The following is a 21,900-nucleotide window of genomic DNA, read 5'->3' as shown; positions in this document are numbered from 1 at the left end:
GGCTGGAGTAAGTCTTAACAGAGATTTCGGCAGTTGGAACCCAAGCACAGTACCGGGTAAAGCTTTGGATTCTCGCCCAGAAATAGCTAAGAAGAAAAAAAAAAAAAAAAAAAAAAATTTTAAATTGAATCAGGTTGGGCAGACTGGATGGACCATTCGGGTCTTTATCTGCCGTCATCTACTATGTTACTATGTTGAAGAAGAAATGGAGACAGTGGGAAAGGGGAAAGAACATATAGGATGGGTCGCTTTGTCAAAGCGGTTGGTTGTAATTAGAAAAGGAAAAGAGAGAGAGAATAGAAAGAGAAAAAAAAAAAAGAAAGAAAATAAGAGAAGAAACAAAGTGGGAGAGTTATAGGTAAGTCTAAACGTAGCCAAAGGCGTCACGAAATAAAAAAGTCTTTAGGCTTATCTTAAATTTGTCTAAATGTTGTTCGTCACAGAGTTGCTGTGGTAAAGAATTCCATAAAGTTGGAGCAGTTACTGCGAAGTTTGTTTTCCGGGTGTAATAAAAGTCTTTTATGGAGGGAATGAAGAGGAGTTTTTGGTCAGTTGACCTTAGAATGCGTGGGGAACATTGGGGAATGAGAAGTTTATCGAGAAATAAGGGTTGGTGAGAGTGTTTTATTTTGAAAGAGAGTAGTACGATTTTATAGGTGATACGGTGGGTAACGGGGAGCCAATGGGCCTCTTTGAGAAGAGGAGTAACATGCTCAAATTTGCCTTTTTTGTGAATGAGTTTTATTGCTGTGTTTTGTATTAATTGTAGGCGTCGGATTTCTTTTTGGGGGAGACCGTTGAGAAGAGAGTTGCAATAATCTAAGTGAGAAGTGGATTACTTTTCAGCAGCAGCTTAAGCGATTTTCCTTGTTAAAATATTCTTTAATTTAATTTCTACTTTTATCGTTATTCCTGGATCCTAATTTGAGGACTAGTGTGTGATTAAGTTATGATGTTTATTTTCTTCTAATATTTTGATTTATTTTCAGGTTTGAGAGTAAATAATAATATTATTATGTTTTCTTGATCTCACTTTCTGTACAAGATGATATGCTTGATAATAAAGGTGTAAATTCTATTAAAAAAAAAAAAAAAGAAGAAGAACTTCCTTACATTTGTATGGAAATCTATCACCTTTCAACTTTAGAGAGTGTCCTCTCGTTCTCCCTACTTTGGAGAGGGTGAACAACCTGTCTTTATCTACTAGGTCTATTCCCTTCATTATCTTGAATGTTTCGATCATGTCCCCTCTCAGTCTCCTCTTTTCAAGGGAGAAGAGGCCCAGTTTCTCCAATCTCTCACTGTACGGCATCTCCTCCGGCCCCTTAACCATTTTAGTCGCTCTTCCCTGGACCCTTTTGAGTAGTACCGTGTTCTTCTTCATGTACGGCGTCCAGTGCTGGACGCAGTACTCCAGGTGAGGGCACACCATGGCCCGGTACAGCGGCATTATAACCTTCTCCGATCTATTCGTGATCCCCTTCTTTATCATTCCTAGCATTCTGTTCGCCCTTTTCGCCACCGCTGCCGCACATTGTGCAGACAGCTTCATTGACTTATCGATCAGAACTCCCAAGTCTCTTTTCTGGGATGTCTCTCCAAGTACCACACAAGTTCATCCCAAAATGAACCACAGTTTAAGCATAGCAGAAGAGAAACTTCCAGATAATTTAGAACCTCTGTGATCTAGAAACCTTGGTTCTAACTGCTATATCCATGAATCCATGCTCACTTTTGCCATTTTGCAATCTAAATGTCAATATCAAGACATTCAAAAAAATTAAAGATTGAAGCCAAGCTGTGTTTAATGTGAACATGTTATAAATGGTAACCAAGCACAACGCATGATAATTGCTCATGGCGAGGTTGTAAATCTTGTAAGCATGGATGTGCAAAGAAATAAGGTTGTAACATTGGGACTGGCCCTACCGCATAAGCTGTAGCATCTGGTGCACTCCATTAGGATCAGTCAACCTTGGTAAACCATAGAGATGTTCAAGAGTCCCAGGGAAGGAGAGAATATAATGGCCCCTACTAACCAACGAACAGAACAGAGGATATGCATCAGTGAAAGGGCTAGTTTCACTAACCTGCCCGATCGGGCCCGATCCAGGCAGGTCCGACGAATTCACCAAACTGCAACATGCAGATGGGGGCGATCAGAGGAACGCCCCCATCTGCCGGCACAGATCGCTCTACAATAATAATAATAATTTATTTCTTATATATCGCTATACCGTGAAGTTTGAATAGCGATCCCCGCACATGCGCAGACCATCTTTAGATGGTCTGCGCATGTGCTGGACCTCCAGCCCGGCACTTTTTTTTTTCTTTCTTTTTTTTTAAACTTTTTTTTACAGCCTGTAGTTTTAACCCGCTTAAAGCCTGCGGGTTAAAACCACGGGCTTACACTGCGGGGAAGAGTGGGAGAGTCAGGGCAGGCAGGCAATGAGGGCAGCATCGGGGCGGGCAGGCAGGCGATCAGGGCAGCTACAGTCAGAGCAGGCAAGCAGATCGGGGAAGCAGGAGATCAGGGCTGAGAGCAGGGCGGCAGAAGGCAGTCGGAAAGGGCTTCAGCAGTCGCTTTTTGGGCTGATTGGCCAGCACAGTCGAATCGGCAAATTTGTTTAGTAAATCGCGCCCCTGCCTACTTTGCATGAAGTTCCCCTCATTTGCATGCGCGGATCGGAATCAGATCGCAAAACAGATTAGTGAATACTGCAGGAGGGAAATCGGGTCACAAAGGGCTCGCAAGCCGATCAGTACATGATCAGTTTGCTTAGTGAATCTAGCCCAAAGTGCTCGTCAAGACCCCTAACTAGAAGTTTCTCCTGAACCAACTAGGCATATTGCCTGACAAAGGAAGTGAAAATGTAAGGATTAAAGAACGAAAAAGAAAAATACATTGGCACTAAAATGAAACTTACCTTTGGAACTGAACCCAAGTAAATGCTGAAAAGCTTCATGAAATGGAAACTGAGACAACAGCGCAATCAAGTCATCCTCACTAAGAAGAATCCAGCTGGTCTCAGGATCTTCATCCTAAATGATACAAATCGGTTAGTTCACATATAAAATTAATTATTGTAATTTGCATGTCCTTCCCCTAACTATTATTTTAATTTTTTTAAAGTAGTAGGACATGGGATCCAGTCAATTAAAAAAGTAAGTTGTACATTCTTACCAAATTGTTCAATTGCTATTTTATTACCATTATTATAATCCATTTTCAATTTTACTAATTTTCACTTTTTAAAAGAGCAAAAGGCCATACAAAGATCAAGATCAATCAAAACTTATCGCAACCAGGGCTTGTTACATTCATATTTAAACCGCTCTGATATGGTAAATAAAGGACGGTATAACAAATGTTTTTAAATAAATATCTAATATTTTATTGTGAACATAAGAACATAAAAATAGCCTTACTGGGTCAGACCAATGGTCCATCAAGCCCAGTAGCCCGTTCTCATGGTGGCCAATCCAGATCACTAGTACCTGGCCAAAACCCAAAGTGTAGCAATATTCCATGCTACCAATACAGGGCAAGAAGTGGCTTCCCCCATGTCTTTCTCAATAACAGACTATGGGCTTTTCCTCCAGGAACGTGTGCAAACCTTTCTTAAAACCAGCCTACATATTGAGAGGACTCTCGACATACTAGTGTTGATAACTGCAAACCACCAAATGACGTTCCTACTCCCACTTTATACCAAGCCACTGGAATCGACTGCCCCCACAGATCAGATCCCTTGAAGGTCTCCTCAACTTTAGGGGAAAGCAATAAAAACAGACCTCTTCACCTAACTCTCATGTCTACAGCCAATGTAGATCCACGGTATGTGCTGCGTTAGGACATTTATTTATTTAAGCATTTATATACCACCTATAGTCTAACTCTAAGGGCTCCTTTTACTAAGGTGAACTAGCGGTTTTAACGCGCGCTAGACGCTAGAGCTTGTGTTAGTATTTTTTGTTTAGCCCTAAGTAGTTACTTGTATTGATAAATCTTGCACTGTAGCTATGGAAAATTGTAACCTGTTAACTGTATATTATGTATGTTAACCTGTAACCCATTCTGAGCTCTTTGGGGATAGAAAACAAAATTAATTAATTAACGGGTATTATTTATGAAGCTGCAATAGCTATTAACATGCGTTAACATCACAGCACTTTAGCAATAGAGAGCTGCGTGGGAACAGGGTTGTCGGGAACCCCACGGGAATCCCCTCCAGGCTTGCAGGGATGGAAGTAGTTCCTGGGGGGGCTCCTGCGGGAGGGTACATGTCTCCAGCTCCCTTGACCTTCAATAATTCTGCACAGCTGCACTTGCTCTCTTCAACAGGCTGCCGGCAGTGGTTCCTATACACCGCCGGTGGCGGACCCAAAAGCCTTCCCTCGGATGAGTTTGTGTTTTGCATCAGAGGGAAGGCTTCCAGGTCAGTCAACGGCAGCATGCAGGAACCGTTGCTGGTGGCCTGCTGTAGAAAAACACCTGTAAGTAGAGTGAGAAGAAATGCTTCCATAGTTCAACATAATCTTCACTCCCATCTTTTGTGCAAATGACAGCCTGTACTCCCTGGGCCTAAACCAACTTCAGTCTTGCTTGTGTGAAACTGATCAAAACTCATGATTATTATGATTAACCATTTTATTGAAGCATGAGTTTTTCAGAATGAATCCACTTATTCTTAAAGTCATATGCTTCAATAAATTAATCTTTAAGATACTATTGGCCTGTCTTCTCCTGTAAACTACTTTGAACTGTTTGTGGTATGGCGGTATATAAAATTATTATTATTACTACTTCAGGCTAACATGTGGGGACAGAATGGATCTTAGTGGGGATGGGTTTGATTTCTGTCCCCGTGCAACTCTCTACTTAGCAGTTCACACACAGTAGGGAAAAGAGCCTGGGACTTATATACCGCCTTTTTGTACTTGTACAACCATACTCGAAGCGGTTTACATACAGGTACGTCAAGGGCTCACAATCTATCTAATGTATCTGGGGCAGTGGAGGATTAAGTGACTTGCCCAAGGTCACAGGGAGCAGCAAGGGGTTTGAACCCACGACCTCAGGGAGCTGAGGCTGCAGCTCTAACCACCTAAATTTAAGGGCAATTTAAAATGTTTTCTTTTTAAAGATGCTTATGAGTAATTTACCATTTTGATATTTTATCATTTTTATCTTATCCCCTTCCCTTCCTTGATGTCATTTCCTTTATTTGTTCTCTTTTCTTTAATAATGGAGTTCTCCCCCTTTTCCTCTTGTTTTATATCCTACTCTATGTTATTTATTTTATTTTATTTAATTTTCTATACCGTTCTCCCAGGGGAGCTCAGAAAGGTTTACATGCATTTATTCAGGTACTTAATCATTTTTCTCTGTCTGTCCCGGCGGGCTCACAATCTACCTAACGTACCTGGGGCAAAGGGGGGATTAAGTGACTTGCCCAGGGTCACAAGGAGCAGCGTGGATTTGAACCCACAACCTCAGGGTTCTGAGGCTGTAGCTTTAACCACTGCGCCACACTCTCCCCTTATGTTAGTAGATCTGCGCTAAGTCATGTTTGTCTTAATATTAATTCCCCCCATTAATTTTAATGTACAACACTTTGAATTCTATGTTTAGCGTTTAATCAAAATTTTAATAAACTATGAACTACATTACACTCTCCTCCGCTATATCACTCTCTCCTCCTTTCTCTTGGAATTGAGAGAAAGCGACTGCTCTGAACTGGGTCTGTTCTCCCACAGAGCAACTTGTTATTATATGGACCTTTTAAAAGTGTTATTAAAGGTGCTTTGGACTCCTTAGTGTTCCACTGTGTTTGTTCATTTGGCGACATCACATGGAACTCTTTTTTGTTCCTTTTGTTTGTAACTTAAAGACAGCATCATGTAGAGCATGGTTTCTCAACTTGGTCCTGGAATACCCCCTTGTCAGTCAGGTTTTTGATATCCACAGTGAATATGCATGAAAGAAATTTGCATATCATGGAGTGTATGCAAATAAAATTTACATGTATTCATTGTGGATATTCTGAAAACCTGACAGGCAAAGGGCTACTCCAGGACCGAGTTGAGAAACACTGATGTAGAGGATCAAGATGAAATTTGAATGCTCTAGAGACATGCAGCTTCTTCAGGCTTTTGCCTAGATTACTGTATTTTCACGCGTATAATGCGTGCATTATACACGATTTTACAAACCGAGTATAACCGTGCGCGTTATATTCGTGAGCGCGTTGTACACATTTTTTTTTACATAGTTCCACCCCCCCTCCCCCGACGTCCGATTCACCCCGCAGGACCGCTCGCACCCCCACCCCGAAGGACTGCTCGCACTCGCACCCCCACCCCGAAGGACCGCTCGCACCCCCACAGCCTCCCCACCCCCCATCATGGAGAAGCTGCCTACCGTTGTCCTGACGTCAGAGAAAGGGCGGGACCGCCGTAAGAGGAAGCAGCGCAGACGCAGGGCTCAGAGAAGGGGCGGGACCGCCGGCAGAGGAAGCAGCAGGACAACGGTAGGCAGCTTCTCCATGATGGGGGGGTGGGGAGGCTGTGGGGGTGCGAGCGGTCCTTCGGGGTGGGGGTGCGGGTGCGAGTGCGAGCGGTCCTTCGGGGTGAGGGTGCGAGCGGTCCTGCGGGGGGGTGAAGTGGACGTCGGGGGGGCATCAGGCTTTCAGGGTGGGGACAGGACTTCAAGGGGGGACAGGACTTCAAGGGGGAGAGGAGAGTCGGGGCGGGCGAAAGGAGAGTCGGGGCGGCCAGAGGAGAGTCGGGGCGGCCAGAGGAGAGTCGGGGCGGGCGAAAGGAGAGTCGGGCGGCGACGGGAGAGTCGGGGCGGCATGCGCGGTATACGGGTGTGCGCGGTATATAAAAATTTCTTTACATAAATTACAGTTTCCCGCGCGCTATACCCGTGTGCGCGTTTTACACGGGTGCGCGGTATATGAGTGAAAATACGGTACTAGACAGTAAAGGTTTTTATATAATCGAAAGCAACATGGGCATAATGGGCCTGAAGGTCTTATTTCAAGATAATACCTCTTCGCCTCCCTCATCTACCAATGTCCAGTTCCCAGACTCTTTCTCTGAAGAGGAGCTTTTCCTTTCATTGGGCTTCATATGGCACATGAAATCAGCTCGATTTCTGAGGGAAAAAACAAATCATCTTATATATACGCAAGACATTTAGCTTTTACAGTATGATGCTACGCTCATCTCGAAGAGTAGTGCACAAAAACAGTAAGAACAAAAGCAGACCGCCAAAATACAGTAGGGTAGGGTAGAAACTTTTAAATAGATAGTAGTAAATGAATCACATTTTATTATTCCTTGGTCCAGCTTCATTTCAGAATAATTTGTTTTCGGCTTCTACTCACTATCTTACCAGATAGAAATTGGATTCCTTGTATCCTAGAAGGTAATCCCCAAGATTGCAGGCATTGTGGAAATAGTCTCCTAGATCCTTAGTGGGGAACCTATCAATAACATTCTTCTCTGCTACCCAGACCCCCTGCAATTTCCCAATCCTAGAGGACTCAAAGGAGGCTAAGCGCGAGGCTCCTGCCCCTCCTCTCACGTGCCCCACAGTACACAGACGCTCTTCAGCCAACCATCCAGCACAAAACAAGAATAATTTGAGGGTAGAACAGCCTAAGGAGTCTACACCAATCAATTTTGAGCCAAAATGAGGGGTTCTGAGGCAGATGGAGGCTTTAGAAAAAAAAAGACTTTAAAATCCAAGATGGATGCCGCCAGCATATTTGCGCCAAAAACGGCCCTTGGGGCTCCCCTGAAATTAAAAAAAAACTCAGAAAAGAGGTTTTTGGAGGTGGGGACCCTAACTCTGCCCCCCAAAACCTCAAAACTCAAATTTCTTTACACCCCTCACACACACACATTTCCCCATAGGGAATAATGGGCTATATTCATTGTGCTGTGCTGGTGCCTGCCTTGTCAGTTTTTCTGCAGCCTGACTGATGGGAGAAGAGTTTCTGCCTCAAATCATTTCCAGACTGGATCCAAAACTGGAGATCTTTGGGCTGCCAGTCAGACTGGACCTAAATGAGACCTCAACCCCCACAGATCCTCACTCCAAGACGGAGGGAGTGAAAAATGCAGCCAGCTCCCTGAAGCCCAAAGGGACTCGCCCAGGGGTCCCATCGCCTGTGCCCAAGTCTCTGATAAACCAGAAGACGAGCTAGCTCCCAGGGGAATGATCTCCAAGCTTCCAAACTGCACCAAGCAGGCTGGCTCAACAGGTACACCTGGGGGTTGCCCTGTGAGCAGCAGACTGCCCCCATGCAGAATCTGAATCCTCTCCTAGTCAAAGCTGCCCCAAATTGGGAACACTAGGCACCAAAGCCTCCTGAAAAGGATAAAAATATACCCCAAATCACAAAAACTGAACACAGCAGATCAGAACACACCACCTCAGTTTGCTTGCAGAAGGAAAAACTGATGAGGGCACTAACTCCACTGGTGAAGGAAGAGGAGCTGAAAGATGTAATTGGCATTCTTCTGCAACAGTTTGCAACCAAAGGATGTTCACCTAGAGTACAGACTCCCTATGTCTATGTGACAGAATGCAGATTACAACCCTAAGAGACCAGTTTATTAATCACTGGGATGTTACAAATACTAGCGCCACTAAGCATAGCTTTTAATATTTCTCACAAATAAAGTCTTTAATTATTTGTGAAAAGCTACAAAACCCTGATAAATAAGGGGTCGATATTCAAAGTGATTTAACTGGCCAAAAATGGCTTCTGACTGGTTAAATCACTTGTTTGGAGTTAACCGGTCATATTCGGCAGCACTTAACTGGATACTCGTACTGCTGCTAAAAACTAGACATTTTATACTTTTTTTTCTTTTGAATCTATATAAAAGGTTCTTAGCTGAGGTAACTATTGTCGGCGTTCTGTTGCAGGCTTGACCCCAGATGCAGTCTTTCTACCAATCACGGTTCTGAGCATTTTTTTGCTAAAAACCGGATATTTTGGGGGCTTTCTGGGTGCAGCATTAGCAACTGGCTGATTAAGTACAATATTCAGCACTAACAAGCCATGGAAACAGAATAAACAAGACCTCATAAAGTCAATCCTATCTTTATGCAGTTCATCATAGCTAGTTAAGTGCTAAATATCACATTTAACTAGTTATGTTTTCACCAACTTCAGCTATCTGGAAATTCCATGCAGGAGCCCAGACATGGCCTGTCACTGAATTTCCAGGGATAATGCCACCAGTGAGCAGCAAAACGGTGATTGCCACCGGCTAAATATCAGGCCCTTAGATGTATCTCACAACTAGTATACAAGATAGCATCAGAAGATTCTAAAATAAGAAGCTGGAAGACCATAATAAAATATGAAATAAAAATGTATAAAATATATAAACGGAGGATCCCCAAACAAGACTACTGGGTAAAAACTAAACACACTGAGGTAAGCCCCAAATGGAAAATTCAATGTCTCATGCGAAAAAGGACACCTCACAAATGCATTTGTTTGTCTCACAATGACTGAAAAAAAAAATGTTCAGAACCGTGATCGGTAGAAAGACCGCAACCGGGGTCAAGCCTGCAACAGAACGCCGACAACAGTTACCTCAGCTAAGAACCTTTTATATAGATTCAAAAGAAAAAAAGTATAAAATGTCTAGTTTTGCACCACTTTTGACTGTTTTTAATGCTATGATAGACTAAGAAAGCTTCATTTAGGGGCTTGACCCCGGATGCGGTCTTTCTACTGATCACGGTTCTGAGCATTTTTTTCAGTCATTGTGAGACAAACAAATGCATTTGTGAGGTGTCCTTTTTCGCATGAGACATTGATTTTTCCATTTGGGGCTTACCTCAGTGTGTTCAGTTTTTACCCAGTAGCCTTGTTTGGGGATCCTCTGTTTATATATTTTAGATCCAAACAATTTTTATTGATGCAAACAACAACGAAAGCAATACAAAGGTACACATATGGTGTACAATACACACAATGATGCATCATAGACAACAGTACTGCAAACATAAACAGGATAAGTCACAACATCAAATCCCCCCCCCCCTTCCACCATACTCAGGGCAAGAGAGGCCAGAGGAAACGGAAAGGCCTGAGGGCCCTGGACTCTGATGAGCCCCGAAGAAGCCACACCACCCCCCTCCCCCACTATTCTCTTAAGATCATACCTGTAGCTAAATGCCAGAACCTGTCAAAATACCCCCCACCTTCCCTCCTCCCATCCCCCCGGTAGTACTCTCCACCCCGCCCCACCATTCCTCTCTCATCACTACAAACTGAGCACCCAGTTTAGGACACCCATCGTAAAACCTCACTGCGTCCCTTTGGATGCAAGGACTGTAGATATGGCTCCCAAATATTCAAGAACTTCATCTTCTGCTTACGAGACCCTCCCACATCTCTTGCCTCCCAAGTGGACAACTGATGCAACTGGTTCGGCCAATGCCAAAACGCCGGAGGGTCCGGGATCATCCGTTTATATATTTCATACATTTTTAGTTCATATTTTATTGTGGTCTTCCAGCTTCTTATTTTAGAATCTTCCGATGCTATCATGTATACTAGTTGTGCGATACATCTTTGTATTAAGGGCCTTTTTCACATGAGATATTAAAATATATAAATGAGCATAAAAGAATTACAATAATAATTAAGGGCCTCATCTCCACTTACTTAACAGGACACATAAGTAGTGCCAAGGCCTGCATGAAATGAAAGATGCCTGAAGAGTTCTCCAGCACCTTGATCTGAAATTAAAGGGAAAAAATTAGATTCAAGTAAATCCAACTGTCTGAGCATATGTTTATGGTGTCCTAACCTATATTTATCATATTATTTCAAGAGACGTTTCAGTCAATCGGCACCTGTTTCATATTTTTTTAAAATTAATAACTGATGGTTGTTTAATAAATTGTGATTTCAATTGGACTGGAAAGAATAAAAATGCACAGGTCCCAGTAAGGAGAAATTAGGTTCTTACCTGCTAATTTACTTTCTTTTAGCTTCTCCAGACCAGTAGAGGTTAACTTTACGATTGGGTATATATCTAATCATGACCAGCAGGTGGAGACTGAAAACAAAACTTTGGGACAGTATATCCTAGCCCCTCCTCTCTATTTCCCTCAGTCTGCCGAATAGCCAAGCAGAACCAAGAACTGGAAAACAACAGAGAGAAAAAACAATACTCCGAAAGGAGTAACAAATAACATACCCAAAAATGCTGTTGGAAAATGCAGAGGAGAAATTCCCGAAGGAAGAAGGTCCCCACAGCTCGCCAGCTAAGCCAGCCGAGCCACAGCCGCTGTTCTTCAATTCTCCCCGGCCCTAGAAAAATACTAGAACCCGCAGCAAAAACCAAAAACTGCCCGCGCAACAGCCCCAACAACAACAACAACAGACAGGGTGGGGACCTCTACTGGTCTGGAGAAGCTAAAAGAAAGTAAATTAGCAGGTAAGAACCTAATTTCTCCTTCTTTAGCACTCTCCAGACCAGTAGAGGTTAACTTTACGATTGGGACGTACCAAAGCAGTCCCTCTCACGGGCGGGACCCCCGAAGGGCCGATACCAGAACACGCTCACCGAACACCGCGTCCCGACGCGCCTGAACATCTACCCGATAATGCCGAACAAATGAATGCAAGGAGGACCAAACCGCAGCCTTACAAATATCCACCGGAGGCACGAGCGACGACTCAGCCCAAGAAGCCGCCTGACCCCTAGTGGAATGAGCCTTGAGAAACTCCGGAACCGGCTTCTGACTCAGAAGATAAGCGGAAGCAATCATCTCCTTGATCCAACGCGCAATAGTAGCCTTAGAAGCGCCAGCCCCCCGACGAGGACCCGCCAGAAGCACAAAGAGATGATCGGAGCTCCGAAACTCCCGGGTCCGCTGCACATAAGCATGGAGGACCCGACCGACATCCAACTTGCGCAGCTGTCGTTGCTCAGAAGAACCCTCCCGACTACCCAAGACCGGGAGGACCACCGATTGATTGACATGAAAAGGAGAAACTACCTTCGGCAGAAAGGAAGGAACAGGCCGCAAAACAACCCGCTCCTTCGAAAACTCCAGGAAGGGAGCCCTACAAGAGAAAGCCTGTAGCTCAGACACCCGTCTAGCGGAAGTAATGGCCACCAAAAAGACCGACTTCAGCGTAAGGTCCTTCAACGAACAGCCATCCAACGGCTCGAAAGGAGGGCGCACTAGAACAGAGAGAACCAGATTGAGATCCCAAGAGGGAATCGAGGGCCTTATGGGAGGCCTGATCAACTTGGCCGCCCTAAGAAAGCGAATCACATCAGGAATGGCTGACAAACGCTGACCTGTCACCAGCCCCCGAAAAGCCGACAGGGCCGCCAGATGAACCCGAAGAGAAGACCAGGCCAGGCCCCTATCCAGGCCATCCTGCAAAAACTCTAGAATGTTAGGCAGAGAAGCGCGAAAGGAGACCACTCCCCGCGCTCGGCACCATTCCTCAAAAAGACGCCAAACCCGTACATAAGCCCGAGAGGTAGAAAGCCTCCGGGACCCCAAAAGTGTAGAGATCACCTTGTCGGAATATCCCTTCTTACTCAGGCGGCCCCTTTCAAGAGCCAAGCCGTAAGACAAAAGGGAGACGGGTCGAACATGGGAATGGGACCCTGCGTCAGAAGATCGCACCCGAGAGGCAGAGGAAGAGGATCCGCCACCAGATGCCTCACCAGATCCGCATACCACGGACGACGAGGCCAATCCGGAGCCACCAAGACCACCAGCCCCGGATGGCGAACAATGCGAAGCAGTACTCTGCCCACTAATGGCCAAGGAGGGAACACATACAACAGCCCCTCCGTTGGCCACGGTTGGACCAGAGCATCCAGACCCTCGGCCAGACCGTCCCTGCGACGACTGAAGAAGCGGGGTACTTTGGCGTTGCCACTTGTAGCCATCAGATCCATCAGGGGCTGCCCCCAAGCACGCACTAGCAACTGAAACGCCTCGGCGCCGAGACACCACTCTCCCGGATCCAAGAAGTGACGACTGAGGAAGTCCGCCTGAACGTTTTCTACCCCGGCAATGTGAGAGGCCGAGAGGTCCAGAAGATGCGACTCCGCCCAAACCATGAGCCGAGCCGCCTCCTGCGCCACCAGAGTGCTCTTGGTGCCCCCCTGACGATTGACATAAGCCACCGCCGTGGCATTGTCCGACAGGACTCTGACCGACTTGCCCAACAAAAGGGAGTGGAAAGCCAACAGCGCCAGCCGGACCGCCCTGGTCTCCAACACGTTGATCGACCAGGAGGCCTCCTCCGTGGACCAGGTTCCCTGAGCTGAGTGACCCAGGCACTGGGCCCCCCAACCCAGGAGACTCGCATCCGTAAGGAGCACCGTCCACTGCGGAAGATCCAGACCCACCCCCTGAACTAGGTGAGGGGTCCGGAGCCACCAACGCAGACTGCAGCGCGCCAAGCCTCGCAGGGGAACCGGAACATCCATCCCGTGCCTCTGGGGAGACCACCTCCGGAGCAGAGCATACTGGAGAGGACGCATGTGGGCCCGCGCCCACCTCACCACGTCCAGGGACGCCGCCATCGACCCCAGGACCTGGAGGAAATCTCGCGCCCGAGGACACCGGGACGCCAAAAGCAGGCGAATCTGAGACTGCAATTTGCTCACCCGGGCCTCTGGGAGGAAGACCTTCCCCAAGGAGGTGTCGAACAGCACCCCGAGGTACTCCAGACGCTGAGCCGGAACCAACCGACTCTTGGAAAGGTTGACCACCCAGCCCAGCGACCGGAGAAACTCCACCACCCGAGCCGTAACCCGGGAGCTTTCCTGCAACGACTTGGCCCGAATTAACCAGTCGTCCAGGTAGGGGTGTACCAGGATGCCCTCCGACCGCAAGGCTGCCGCGACGACCACCATCACCTTGGTGAACGTCCGGGGAGCCGTGGCCAGCCCAAAGGGAAGCGCACAGAACTGATAGTGCCGACCCAAGATCGCAAAGCGCAGGAAACGCTGATGAGAGGCCCGAATAGGAACATGCAAGTAGGCCTCCGTCAGATCGAGAGAAGTGAGAAACTCCCCCGGCTGAACCGCCAGAATGACCGACCGCAGCGTTTCCATACGGAAAGAGGGAACCTTGAGAGCCCTGTTGACCCCTTTCAAATCGAGGATGGGCCGAAAAGTCCCCTCCTTCTTGGGCACCACAAAGTAAATGGAGTACCTGCCCGTGCCCCACTCCGGGGGGGGCACTGGAACTACTGCCCTGAGATCTAGCAAGCGCTGAAGGGTCTGGCGAAACGCCAGCGTCTTCCCAGGAGTCTGACATGGAGAAGCGAGGAAAAAATCCGGCAGAGAGCGGGCGAACTCCAGGGCATAACCGTCCCGCACCACCTCCAGGACCCACTGATCGGACGTGATCTCGGCCCATTTGGGAAAAAAGTCGCGCAGCCGGGCCCCCACCGGAACCAAGGGGGGCGCCGGCAAGGCGTCATTGTGCAGGACGGGAAGCGGGGGAACCGGCGGAGGGATTCCCTGCCCCCCGACGGGCCCCCCGAAAGGGCTGCATGCGCTGGAAGAACCGACCCCGGGAAAACCCCGGAGACTGGAAAGAAGCAGCCCCACGCCCAGGGCGATACTTGCGAAATTCCCGCAAACGCCCCCGGGCCGCACCACCCCGAGACGCCGGGCGGGCACGGTCCTCCGGCAAACGGGGAACTTTCGAGTCCGACAGAGTCTGAATCAACTTATCCAAGTCCTCTCCAAATAAAAACGACCCCCGAAAGGGAAATTTAGTAAGCTTAGCTTTGGACGCAGCATCCGCCGCCCAAGCGCGCAGCCACAACACACGCCTTGCGGCCACGCCAAAAGCCATGGACTTAGCCGAGATCCGCACCAAGTCATACAGAGCATCCGAGAGGAATGAGGCAGCCATCTCAATCTTCGCTACCTCCTGATCCACCAGAGACCAGTCGTCAGACTCTCGATCCAAGACCCGCTCCGCCCACCGAAACACGGCGCGAGCGACCAGTCCCCCACAAATAGCCGCCTGGACCCCAAAGGCAGAGACTTGAAAATTTTGCTTAAGGATGGTCTCCAATTTGCGCTCCTCAGAGTCCCGCAAGGCAGAACCGCCCTCAACAGGCACGGTATGCCGCTTGGAAATAGCCGAGACCACCGCATCCACGACTGGCGAAGCTAACGTAGCCCGATCCCCTTCAGGAATGGGATACAGGCGAGCCATGCTGCGCGCCAGCCGAAACGGCGTCTCCGGCGTTTTCCACTGCTCAAGAATAATATCCCGAATATCCTGATGCATAGGAAAAGAGCGGGAAACGGAACGGATCCCTCGTAACAGAGGGTCCCCCACACGCGGAGTCTCCGGCGGCGCGTCCTCAAAACGCAAAGCCGAAGAAACCTGTTGAATAAGGTCAGGCAGCTCATCTCTCTGAAAAAGGCGCACCACGGACGCCTCGTCACTGGAGAACGGGAAACCCGACAACCCGCCGCCAGCTTCCGTCCCCTCCAGAGGGTCCTGGAATTCCTCAGAAGGGTCCAGGTCCTCCTCCAGACCGACACGTTCCTCCGACCACAAATCCTCGTCCCACGACACCCGCGGACGCTTGGACAAGAGAGGCGGCGGAGGGGACGTCACGTCAGACGAGAGAGGCAAAGCCGCAGGGAGCGCGGAGGAAACCCCACCCCCCGAGACCCCCTGGGCGCAACCGGGACCCCCAGCCGCCTGAAAATAGGCTTTGCATAATGAAAAGAAAAAATCAGGGGAAAAACCCCCCGAGGGTCCCAAGGGACTCCCTGCCACAGCAGGGGACCCAGCAGAAACCTGCCCCTGCTTAGCCAAAACAGGGGGAAGGTCACCTGAGGTGGAAGACAAAATGGAGGGGCCAGACAGAGAAGATGGCGTCTTTCCCGCCAAAACAGCTCCCTCCATAGCCTGCAGCGGCTGAGAGACCTGAATAGTCTCAGCCGCTAAAACAGGCAAGCCGGCATCAGCTGTCAAAATATCAGCTGAGAGGGAATCCTCTAAAACCCGACCGTCGGCGGCTCGGGGAATCCCTCCGTGGGCGGACGGAGAAGACCGGGCTTCTCCACCGTTCCCTGCCGACTCGCGAGGCACCATCGGCGGGGAGCTCTGGGCGCCTGCAGCCGCTGCCGACGGAGCTCCTCCACCGCACCGGCCTGAACACCGCTTGCACAGGCCGGCCGCGAGTGCCTCGCGTCTGGAGCACAATGAGCACTTTTTCCCTTTAGAAGTGCTCATTGCTCCATACGCGACCTAGCTGTAAAAAAGTGCCGGTTAGTTGAAAAAATACAGTAAAATACAGTTTTCTTAAAGGGATACAACCCTCCAGACCAGCACTACCTCAGGATTTTTTTTTTTATTTTTTTTTACAGAACAGACTCCACAGGCTCTCGAAGCAATATGCCTTGCTTGATTTAGGGGGCAAGGCTTACTGCTGAGGCTCCTCTAAAAAAATATGGGGAGGTGGAGGAAGTGGGGGGAGGGACCCCGCTCGTGACCCGCCGGGTTTGACACCCCCGAGGTCGGACGAACCCCCAAACAGAGTCCGTCCAAGCTCCGTCCGGCTAAAAACAGGGACAATAAACCTCTAAACAAATTCCAACAGCCCTACCAAGGGAGATGGGTACAGATCACTCAACACCTGCTGGAGACTGAAAGAAGACTGGGGGAAATAGAGAGGAGGGGCTAGGATATACTGTCCCAAAGTTTTGTTTTCAGTCTCCACCTGCTGGTCATGATTAGATATATACCCAATCGTAAAGTTAACCTCTACTGGTCTGGAGAGTGCTAAAGAACGATACTTGTAACACCCCAATATGGACCTTTGCCATCAACAAAAATGGTCATTCACTCCTAATCTATTGCCTATGTTTTAGCCCTTTACTAATCCACAATGGAACGCTGCCCCCTATTCTTTGATGTTTTAAATAATAATAATAATAATAATAACTTTATTTTTGTATACCGCAATACCACAAATAGTTCAGAGCGGTTCACAATGCAAGAGACTGTACATATACAGCAAAGATATGGAGAATTAATTGTCAAGTATAATGGTAATCAGTTTTAATTACAGGAGAGTACCGAGAGGGGAAGGAGAAGCCGGAGGAAAGGAAGTACGTTGGATTGAGGGGGGGAGGAAAGGGAAAGACCGGGGGAGGAAGAGAGATGATTAAAGTTTGGTCCGTTTGGCCGGGAGGGAAGGGGTTAGAAAAATTTATCAAAGAGGTAAGATTTAAGAGATTTCCCGAAGGATTGGTAGGATGGAGCAGATGAGATGAGGGAGGTAAGGCAATCATTCCATCTGCCAGCTTGGAAAGAGAGAGTTCTGTCAAGGAATTTCCTGTAGATGCATCCCTTTGGAGATGGGTAGGCAAATAGATAGACATTGCGTGTGCGTTTGGTACTTGGGAACGCAAAGTGGTATGACAGGTATATCGGGGATGAGCCAGTTGAGATTTTGAAGCAGAAGCAGGCGAATTTGAAGATGACGATTACAGCCCCCTGGATGTTTTTGAAACTTTTAAAGGTAAATGTGGGCTCAATGGAGAAGCTTGGGAGGAGGGTAGAAATAAGAATGGCTCCGGTGGATATACTTTATATGATCACGAAGGAACAGTTGATTTTTAATGTGACTGTGGAAAATAATATTGATGCGTATTGTGTGATAAAAAAAGAGAAGCCTTGTGGTCTAATAAGCAACTGATAACTTGGAAGATACAAGTGTTAGGGTAGGGTGGTGAATTGGCTGTTGCAAGATGCAGTGCTTTTAGTTGATGAAAATATAGCTGCATACCTGTAACAGGCATTCTCCATGGACTGTGGGATATTTCAGCCACACCAAGATGACCTGGGCTAAGTCATCAGCTGTGGTGCCCTCCTCACCCCACTTATCTTATTTTGTTTGGTTGGGGGTTTTTTTTGGGGGGGAGGGGTTTGCTTGCTTTGTATTTTTATTTACTATTTTGTTCATTTGTCTTGTTTTGATCTGGTTCTTTTTGGTCTGGAGCCTCCGTCTCTCTCTCTCTCTGTCCTGCTGTCTTTCTTTCTGTTTGTCTCTGTCCCTGGCCCCCTTTGTCTGTCTGTCTTTCTGTGTCTCTCCCTGTCCCTATGTCTTTCTTCTTTTCTTTCTGTCTCCCTTCCTCCCCCTGGTGGTAGAATATATGTCTGTCTTTATTTCTGTTTCTCTCCATACCCCTGTTTTTTTCTTTCTGTCTCTCTTCCTCCCGCTGTCTTTCTTTCTGTCTCTCTCCCTCCCTGGCCCCTTTATCTGTCTGTCTGTCTTTCTGTCTCTCTCCCTGTCCCTGTGTCTTTCTTCCTATCTCCTTCCCTACTTCCCTGTCTAGCAGCCGCAGCATTCCCTCTCCCTCTATTTACCGCGAGAGGAGCCTGCACAGACCTAACAGCCCGAGCCCCCAGCAGTGTAACTTCCCGGCGGCTCCTCTCATGATCGCCGCCTTCTCCGACGCAGGAGTGGCTCGTGGGAGGAGCCGCTGCAGCGTCTTTGAGAAGTTGAAAAAAACTTTGGCCCGTCTCCGTGCTCGGCCGTGGCGGGCTACAGCTGCCGCGGCCTGCAGCCACCAACAGCCGCCGCGGCTGACATCCGCCTTGCCGTATTTTTTTTTTTAGTTGAAAGACGCGGCGGTGGCTCCTCTCATTATCCCCACCTGCGTCGAAAGTCCGACACAGGCGGGGATCGTGAGAGTAGCCACCGCTGCGTCTTTCAAAGAACCGTAAGTCGCTACAGCTCACAGAAAACGGACCCACGCGATGGGAGTGCACATGTGCAGCCTAGCGTTTTATTATATTAGATATATATACACACACATACATTCCTCTGGAGCGACCCCATCTGTCTGTCCCATCGTCTCTTGAAGTTTAGCGTGGTACTTGCCTCGACTACCTGACGTGGGAGACCATTCCATCGATCAATCACCCTTTATATATATAAAGGGCTTTATTAGGGCTTTATTATATTAGATATAGAAATATAGAAATTTCTTATCTTTATATGTGGGGCTGCTGTTTATGTGCAAGCCACACATATCTCTATAGATGAAAATCAATAAGATTATAACTGATGTTCATTAGTGCAGTTAAGTGTGGATGTATATCGAAGCACTAATTCTTTGGCAATAATTCCAGCTCCTGCTCATTTGTAAGCATGCTCCTGTGCCTTGGCTTGAAAAGATTTTTAAAAAACACTGGTACAGATTACAAGTAAACAGATTTTAGATCGTGATACTGATAAACTGTGTCTCTGATGATAGAGGACAACCTAGGAGTTCGGTGATCATGGCGCTATGTGATTTAATCTAAATTTTGAACCATAACCATTAGTTCTCTGTTTGGATGAAAAGGAAGATGAGCAATTATACAGTGTGCATTCTTTAAGCATTCTTTAAAATTCTTTCATCAGTAAATCCGCTTACATTTAGTCTACAAAAGCATGACATTTGTAATAATAGTGTTATTTCACAGAAGTCTGGATATTAGCTGAATAAATCTTACCTGAATGAATGGCACAGCCCACTGACTGACACCTGCTGGGCATCGAAGGATATGATTCAAAAGAAAGAGATGGTCCCCTGGACAGCCAACATTTTGTAAGACTGACACCTAAACAAAGAAAAACCACAACCTGCTAGACCACACTAATGAATGAAATTCTTTACCTATTAGTGATAACGTATTTTTATTGGGGTGTTTTAATTTGTTGTTCTGTGCTATAATTATTTTTATCGTATTTTTCGCTCCATAAGACGCACCGGACCATAAGACGCACCCACCTGTAGAGGAGGAAAAACCAAGAAAAAAAAATTTGGTTGAGAATTTTTTTTCTTCTTGGTTTTTCCTCCTTTACACGTAGGTGCGTCTGGTGGTCTGGTGCTGGGAAGCCTGCATCCCGAAACAACCTGCAGGCCAAAGGCCAAAGCCATCCACAGTCCTCCCCCAGCACCCCCATACCTTTTTAAAGTGGTCACCTGCTGGATGGCTGCCTCTTTGCAGAGCAAAGCACAATGCTCACCTCCTCTGCATCTTCCTCTTCCTCACTGTGCCTCCTCTCTGAGCTGGTTCTCTGCTTCCTGCCCACCATTCATGCCCGGATCACGCAACCCCAGGGGTCGTGTCAAACAAGTCTTGAGCTTGGCAGGGGATTGTGTCCGGTCCTTTGGTTTCCTCTCTCAAATCTCTGCATTTGGCTCACACTCCCCTGTGGTCCGCTCTGATTTCTAGTCGTCTGTGCCCTTTTCTGAATTCAGAGCTACCAGATCTGCTCCAGCTCCTGGCCTTCTCCCTCTAGACGAAATGCCGGCTCTCCATCATCCTCATCCCCCGTCGTGCTGTGATTCTTGTCGCCCAGCTCGTCCTGTCATCTCCTCCGCGCCAGAATTTCCCGCTAACAATTTAGCATCCAATGCTTCCTTCAGCTGCTGTGTCAACTCGGCCTTCAGCCCTCGGCAGTCTAGGCCCCGACGCTGGAGCTCGGCCCACAAGTCGGCTACCTTTTAGCTTCCGGATGTCCAGCAGGCTCATAGCCATTGCCGGTTCCCCCTCAATGTGTGTGGCACACACGCGTGCAAAATGCTGGAGGGGTGGGGATGGGGAAGGTACGCTTGCGCCGCTGCAGTTAAACCACCCAATCACACCCAATCGCGGCGCAGGAGCAGGCATTGTGCATCACTCTGCAAAAAGGCAGACATCCAGCAGGAGACCGCACTGGACCACTACCACTTTAAAAAGGTACCGGGGGGGGGGGGCACGCGGTGTATACGGTCCATAAGACGCACCCCCTTTTCCACCCTCTTTCTGGGGTTGGAAAAAGTGCGTCTTATGGTCCGAAAAATACGGTAAGTGGATTTTGGTTTTGTAAGTATGAAACTGAATCTATAAATATAAAATCGGAGGTATGTATGTGTGTATGTATGTGTGTGTGTGTGTGTGTATGTGCCGCAATCACGCAAAAACGGCTTGACCGATTTGAACGAAACTTGGTATGCAGATCCCTCACTACCTGGGATGATATGTTCTGGGGGTCTCGCGGCCCACCTGCACACGTGGGCGGAGCTACAAACATAAAATCAGATTTCACCCATTCATGTCAATGGAAAAAATGTAAAAAGCTGCCATTCTCACAGTTATTCAAAACCGGCTTGACCGATTTGAACGAAACTTGGTATGCAGATCCCTCACTACCTGGGGTGATATGTTCTGGGGGTCTCGCGGCCCACCTGCACACGTGGGCGGAGCTACAAACAGAAAATCAGATTTCACCCATTCAAGTCAATGGAAAAAATGTAATAAGCTGTGGGACCGATTTGAACGAAAACTGGTATGCAGATCCCTCACTACCGGGGGTGATATGTTCTGGGGTTCTCGCGGCCGACCTGCATATGTGGGCGGAGCTACAAACAGAAAATCAGATTTCACCCATTCAAGTCAATGGAAAAAATGTATAAAGCTGTGGGACCGATTTGAACGAAACTTGGTATGCAGATCCCTCACTACCTGGGGTGATATGTTCTTGGGGTTTCGCGGCCCACCTGCACACGTGAGCAGAGCTACAAACAGAAAATCAGATTTCACCCATTCAAGTCAATGGAAAAAATGTAAAAAGCTGTGGGACCGATTTGAACGAAAATTGGTATGCAGATCCCTCACTACCGGGGGTGATATGTTCTGGGGATCTCGCGACCCACCTGCACACGTGGGCGGAGCTACAAACAGAAAATCAGATTTCACCCATTCAAGTCAATGGAAAAAATGTAAAAAGCTGTGGGACCGCTTTGAACGTAAATTGGTATGCAGATCCCTCACTACCTGGGGTGATATGTTCTGGGGCG

General features: G+C 47.7%; 1 protein-coding gene across 2 annotated transcripts in view; it reads right to left on the bottom strand.

Moving 5' to 3' along the window:
* EPG5 (ectopic P-granules autophagy protein 5 homolog) overlaps positions 1-21,900 on the bottom strand; it is a 244,378-nt gene that overhangs the window by 206,739 nt on the left and 15,739 nt on the right. For both annotated transcript variants that reach the window (XM_033935200.1, XM_033935191.1), the window contains exons 5-8: positions 19,568-19,675; positions 10,707-10,780; positions 7,057-7,162; positions 2,928-3,042 (exon numbers count right to left, since the gene is read on the bottom strand). In XM_033935200.1, coding sequence (XP_033791091.1) covers positions 2,928-3,042; positions 7,057-7,162; positions 10,707-10,780; positions 19,568-19,675 — 403 coding nt within the window. The remainder of the gene's footprint in view (positions 1-2,927; positions 3,043-7,056; positions 7,163-10,706; positions 10,781-19,567; positions 19,676-21,900) is intronic.

This window comes from Geotrypetes seraphini, chromosome 1 (assembly GCF_902459505.1).
Source record: "Geotrypetes seraphini chromosome 1, aGeoSer1.1, whole genome shotgun sequence".
Lineage (NCBI taxonomy): Eukaryota > Metazoa > Chordata > Amphibia > Gymnophiona > Dermophiidae > Geotrypetes > Geotrypetes seraphini.
This window is presented reverse-complemented; position numbering and strand designations above follow the sequence as displayed.